The sequence below is a fragment of the Procambarus clarkii genome, chromosome 16 (assembly GCF_040958095.1).
Source record: "Procambarus clarkii isolate CNS0578487 chromosome 16, FALCON_Pclarkii_2.0, whole genome shotgun sequence".
Lineage (NCBI taxonomy): Eukaryota > Metazoa > Arthropoda > Malacostraca > Decapoda > Cambaridae > Procambarus > Procambarus clarkii.
The window spans coordinates 39,954,855-39,960,390 of record NC_091165.1 but is presented as its reverse complement, the minus strand read 5'-3'; the positions used below and the strand labels follow the sequence as shown (position 1 = coordinate 39,960,390).

The following is a 5,536-nucleotide window of genomic DNA, read 5'->3' as shown; positions in this document are numbered from 1 at the left end:
GAGAGAGATGGTAGTGAGAGAGATGGTAGTGAGAGAGATGATAGTGAGATAGATGGTAGTGAGAGAGATGGTAGTGAGAGAGATGATAGTGAGAGAGATGGTAGTGAGAGAGATGATAGTGAGAGAGATGGTAGTGAGAGAGATGGTAGTGAGAGAGATGGTAGTGAGAGAGATGGTAGTGAGAGAGATGATAGTGAGAGAGATGGTAGTGAGAGAGATGGTAGTGAGAGAGATGGTAGTGAGGGAGATGGTAGTGAGGGAGGAAATGATAGGGAGGGATGGTGATGGGGAACATGGTATTGAAGGAGTGAGGAGGAGGAGATGAAATTGTGGCAAGTGAATTAAGTTACGAGTTTGAACATGTTGGTGGTGGGCAAGACTTCGATGGCTGAGCGGTAGAGTGGACACGATGGATGAAGGGGAAGAGGGGGTGGAACCAGAGTAGATGGGTGTGAGATACAGGACACAAAATGGAGGTGTTTGGTAGGGGAGCTGGATGGTTTGCCTAGATATGTTGGGAGGGTTTAGGATAGTAGAAGGGATAGAAGAATTGGTTGAATGGTGTATGGGTTAGAAGTATGGATAGACGAAGGATGTGGGATAGGGTGATACCAGTGTCTCATGATACAGTGTGTCATGATACAAGTGTCTCACACGATTCTTACTTCCCATTAAGAAGGTCAGACAGACTACATCAGAATGCTTGAGTTGACTGCTATATTCTTGGTCTTGTAGTGATGTATAATATACTTAGCTTCATGATATTCCTAACCCCCCCTTCGAAAGATTGGTAGATCGAAGGAACCGCTTCTTGCAGGTCGGTGTTCGATTCCCGATGGTCCGAGTGCTTCGGTATCATCCATTTGCTCGGCATATCCCTGCTCCTTGTCCTCATGTACCATCGCTCCGCTTTTCTACTCGGATGATACAGTGTATCTATGAGACACTTGTATCATGAGACACTTGTATCATGAGACACTTGTATCATGAGTTACTTGTATCATGAGACACTTGTATCATGAGACACTTGTATCATGAGACACTTGTATCATGAGACACTTGTATCATGAGACACTTGTATCATGAGACACTTGTATCATGAGTTACTTGTATCATGAGTTACTTGTATCATGAGACACTTGTATCATGTGACACTTGTATCATGAGACACTTGTATCATGCGACACTTGTATCATGAGACACTTGTATCATGAGACACTTGTATCATGAGACACTTGTATCATGAGTTACTTGTATCATGAGTTACTTGTATCATGAGACACTTGTATCATGTGACACTTGTATCATGAGACACTTGTATCATGCGACACTTGTATCATGAGACACTTGTATCATGAGACACTTGTATCATGTGACACTTGAATCATGAGACACTTGTATCATGAGACACTTGTATCAAGAGACACTTGTATCATGAGTTACTTGTATCATGAGACACTTGTATCATGAGACACTTGTATCATGTGACACTTGTATCATGAGACACTTGTATCATGCGACACTTGTATCATGAGTTACTTGTATCATGAGACACTTGTATCATGAGACACTTGTATCATGAGACACTTGTATCATGAGTTACTTGTATCATGAGACACTTGTATCATGAGACACTTGTATCATGAGACACTTGTATCATGAGACACTTGTATCATGAGACACTTGTATCATGAGACACTTGTATCATGAGACACTTGTATCATGAGACACTTGTATCATGTGACACTTGTATCATGAGACACTTGTATCATGTGACACTTGTATCATGTGACACTTGTATCATGAGACACTTGTATCATGAGACACTTGTATCATGAGACACTTGTATCATGAGACACTTGTATCATGTGACACTTGTATCATGAGACACTTGTATCATGAGACACTTGTATCATGTGACACTTGTATCATGAGACACTTGTATCATGAGACACTTGTATCATGAGACACTTGTATCATGAGACACTTGTATCATGAGACACTTGTATCATGAGATACATTGTATCATGAGAAACTTGTATCATGAGATACATTGTATCATGAGACACTTGTATCATGAGACACTTGTATCATGAGACACTTGTATCATGAGATACATTGTATCATGAGACACTTGTATCATGAGATACATTGTATCATGAGACACTTGTATCATGAGACACTTGTATCATGAGACACTTGTATCATGAGACACTTGTATCATGAGACACTTGTATCGTGAGACACTTGTATCATGAGACACTTGTATCATGAAACACTTGTATCATGAGACGCTTGTATTATGAGACACTTGTATCATGATTTATCGAGTTTTGTATCATTCATTTCTCTTTTAAACCCTTCTTGGACTTTTTGTTGTTCAATTAGCATTATTTTTCAATACTTCCTATGCATGAGTTATCGTCAAGTGTTGTAGGTTTCTCTCTTCGTTTGTAGTTCCCTGAGTCACGAATACCTGCGTCCACCTGCGTCAGCCTGCGTCAACCTGCGTCAGGTCATTGCGTCACCTCTCTACTCGTCAGCAAAGACAGGACCCCCAAAAAATCTTGCTTTACCCGTCACATCTGAGGAGTGAAGATTAGCGTCGTTGATTGCTCGAGTGACAGGTTACTCTAGTGTGAGATTCCTCTAGTGGGTGATTCCTCTTGTGGGTGATTCCTCTTGTGGGTGATTCCTCTTGTGTGAGATTCCTCTTGTGGGTGATTCCTCTCGTGGGTGATTCCTCTTGTGGGTGATTCCTCTTGTGGGTGATTCCTCTTGTGGGTGATTCCTCTTGTGGGTGATTCCTCTTGTGGGTGATTCCTCTTGTGGGTGATTCCTCTCGTGGGTGATTCCTCTTGTGGGTGATTCCTCTTGTGGGTGATTCCTCTTGTGGGTGATTCCTCTTGTGGGTGATTCCTCTTGTGGGTGATTCCTCTCGTGGGTGATTCCTCTCGTGGGTGATTCCTCTCGTGGGTGATTCCTCTTGTGGGTGATTCCTCTCGTGGGTGATTCCTCTTGTGGGTGATTCCTCTTGTGGGTGATTCCTCTTGTGGGTGATTCCTCTTGTGGGTGATTCCTCTTGTGGGTGATTCCTCTTGTGGGTGATTCCTCTCGTGGGTGATTCCTCTCGTGGGTGATTCCTCTCGTGGGTGATTCCTCTTGTGGGTGATTCCTCTTGTGGGTGATTCCTCTTGTGGGTGATTAAACTCCTCCCGAGTGAACATCTTGAGTGACTCTGTACTTTACAGTGCCTGAATGCTTTAAATTTTCTTTGCACCACACACTACCTTTTCTGACTTGTGAAGCAGCCAGCTAGATATAGTGGTCTACTTTTTGCTTGCTATTGATCTACTTGCTTGCTAGTGATCTACTTGCTTGCTAGTAATCTACTTGTTTGCTAGTGGTCTACTTGCTTGCTAGTAGTCTACTTGTTTGCTAGTGATCTACTTGTTTGCTAGTGGTCTACTTGCTTGCTAGTAGTCTACTTGCTTGCTAGTAGTCTACTTGCTTGCTAGTGATCTACTGGCTTGCTAGTGATCTACTTGCTTGCTAGTGATCTACTTGCTTGCTAGTGATCTTGTTGCTTGCTAGTGATCTACTTGCTTGCTAGTGATCTACTTGCTTGCTAGTGATCTACTTGCTTGCTAGTAATCTACTTGTTTGCTAGTGGTCTACTTGCTTGCTAGTGATCTACTTGCTTGCTAGTGATCTTGTTGCTTGCTAGTGATCTACTTGCTTGCTAGTGATCTACTTGCTTGCTAGTGATCTACTTGCTTGCTAGTGATCTACTTGCTTGCTAGTGATCTACTTGCTTGCTAGTGATCTACTTGCTTGCTAGTGATCTACTTGCTTGCTAGTAATCTACTTGTTTGCTAGTGGTCTACTTGCTTGCTAGTAGTCTACTTGCTTGCTAGTAATCTACTTGTTTGCTAGTGGTCTACTTGCTTGCTAGTAGTCTACTTGCTTGCTAGTGATCTACTTGCTTGCTAGTGATCTACTTGCTTGCTAGTGATCTACTGGCTTGCTAGTAGTCTACTTGCTTGCTAGTGATCTACTTGCTTGCTAGTGATCTACTTGCTTGCTAGTGATCTACTGGCTTGCTAGTGATCTACTTGCTTGCTAGTGATCTACTTGTTTGCTAGTGATCTACTTGCTTGCTAGTAGTCTACTTGCTTGCTAGTGATCTACTTGCTTGCTAGTGATTTACTTGTTTGCTAGTGATCTACTTGCTTGCTAGTAGTCTACTTGCTTGCTAGTGATCTACTTGCTTGCTAGTGATTTACTTGCTTGCTAGTGATCTACTTGCTTGCTAGTGATTTACTTGCTTGCTAGTGATTTACTTGCTTGCTAGTGATCTACTTGCTTGCTAGTGATATACTTGCTTGCTAGTGATCTACTTGCTTGCTAGTGATCTACTTGCTTGCTAGTGATCTACTTGCTTGCTAGTGATCTACTTGCTTGCTAGTGATCTACTTGCTTGCTAGTGATCTACTTGCTTGCTAGTGATTTACTTGCTTGCTAGTGATTTACTTGCTTGCTAGTGATCTACTTGCTTGCTAGTGATCTACTTGCTTGCTAGTGATCTACTTGCTTGCTAGTGATTTACTTGCTTGCTAGTGATTTACTTGCTTGCTAGTGATCTACTTGCTTGCTAGTGATCTACTTGCTTGCTAGTGTGGTCATCTTAACTTGGTACGTAGCTAGTGACCTGGTTAACTGGCTAACTAGCTAGAGCCCCGCTAAACTAGCCAGCTAGCTAATGACCTGGTTACCTTGTTAGCTAGCTACCTACCCACTTAGCTTGCTAGCTACATAGTGATTTGGTTCACTAGCCAGTTAACTAGTGACCTGCTTAACTAAGCAGCTAGGCAATAACCTTACTAACTAGCCAGCCGGATAGTGACATGGTTAACTAGCTAGTAAGTATGTTCACTTAAGGATCCTTAGAAAAGCAAGTTGTTGTGTCTTGTAGAATGCATCACCTTACAAGGCTCTTTAAGAGATTGATAAAACTTTTCCTCGACGCAATGATTGGTTTACGTTACTGGAATATAATCAGTACTTAGAGCAACGGAACAGCCAACGCTTCTTGGAACAAGGTTGTTAACAATATTTCTACGTTGCTCGACTCAACTTGCAATGATTCGTTACCACCTTATCTTGAGGTTATCTTGAGATGATTTCGGGGCTTTAGTATCCCCGCGGCCCGGTCCTCGATCAGGCCTCCACCCCCAGGAAGCAGCCCGTGACAGCTGACTAATACCCAGGTACCTATTTTACTGCTAGGTAACAGGGGTATAGGGTGAAAGAAACTCTGCATATTGTTTCTCCCCGGCGCCCGGGATCGAACCCGGGACCACAGGATCACAAGTCCAGCGTGCTGTCCGCTCGGCCGACCGGCTCCCTGTGTGATTGGTGATTGGAGTTTAATTTGGTGGTGTGTTTCTTTAGGCACCTCGTTTTGACCTTTGTGAACTTATTTAGATATATCTAATGAACTCTGACTTTAATATCCGCGTTCCAACTGGTTTTG

General features: G+C 42.7%; 1 protein-coding gene across 1 annotated transcript; it reads right to left on the bottom strand.

Annotated features, from left to right (window-relative positions):
- Positions 1–2,633: 2,633 nt before the first annotated feature.
- LOC138365359 (putative protein FAM47C) lies at positions 2,634–3,227 on the bottom strand. The gene has a single exon (XM_069325665.1). The coding sequence runs from the start codon at positions 3,225–3,227 to the stop codon at positions 2,634–2,636; it is 594 nt and encodes a 197-aa protein (XP_069181766.1).
- Between the last annotated feature and the right edge of the window lie 2,309 nt (positions 3,228–5,536).

Bases quoted from the DNA above. Each gene is read 5' to 3' on its own strand.
- LOC138365359 (XM_069325665.1), bottom strand. From the start codon at position 3,227: ATGTTCACTCGGGAGGAGTTTAATCACCCACAAGAGGAATCACCCACA.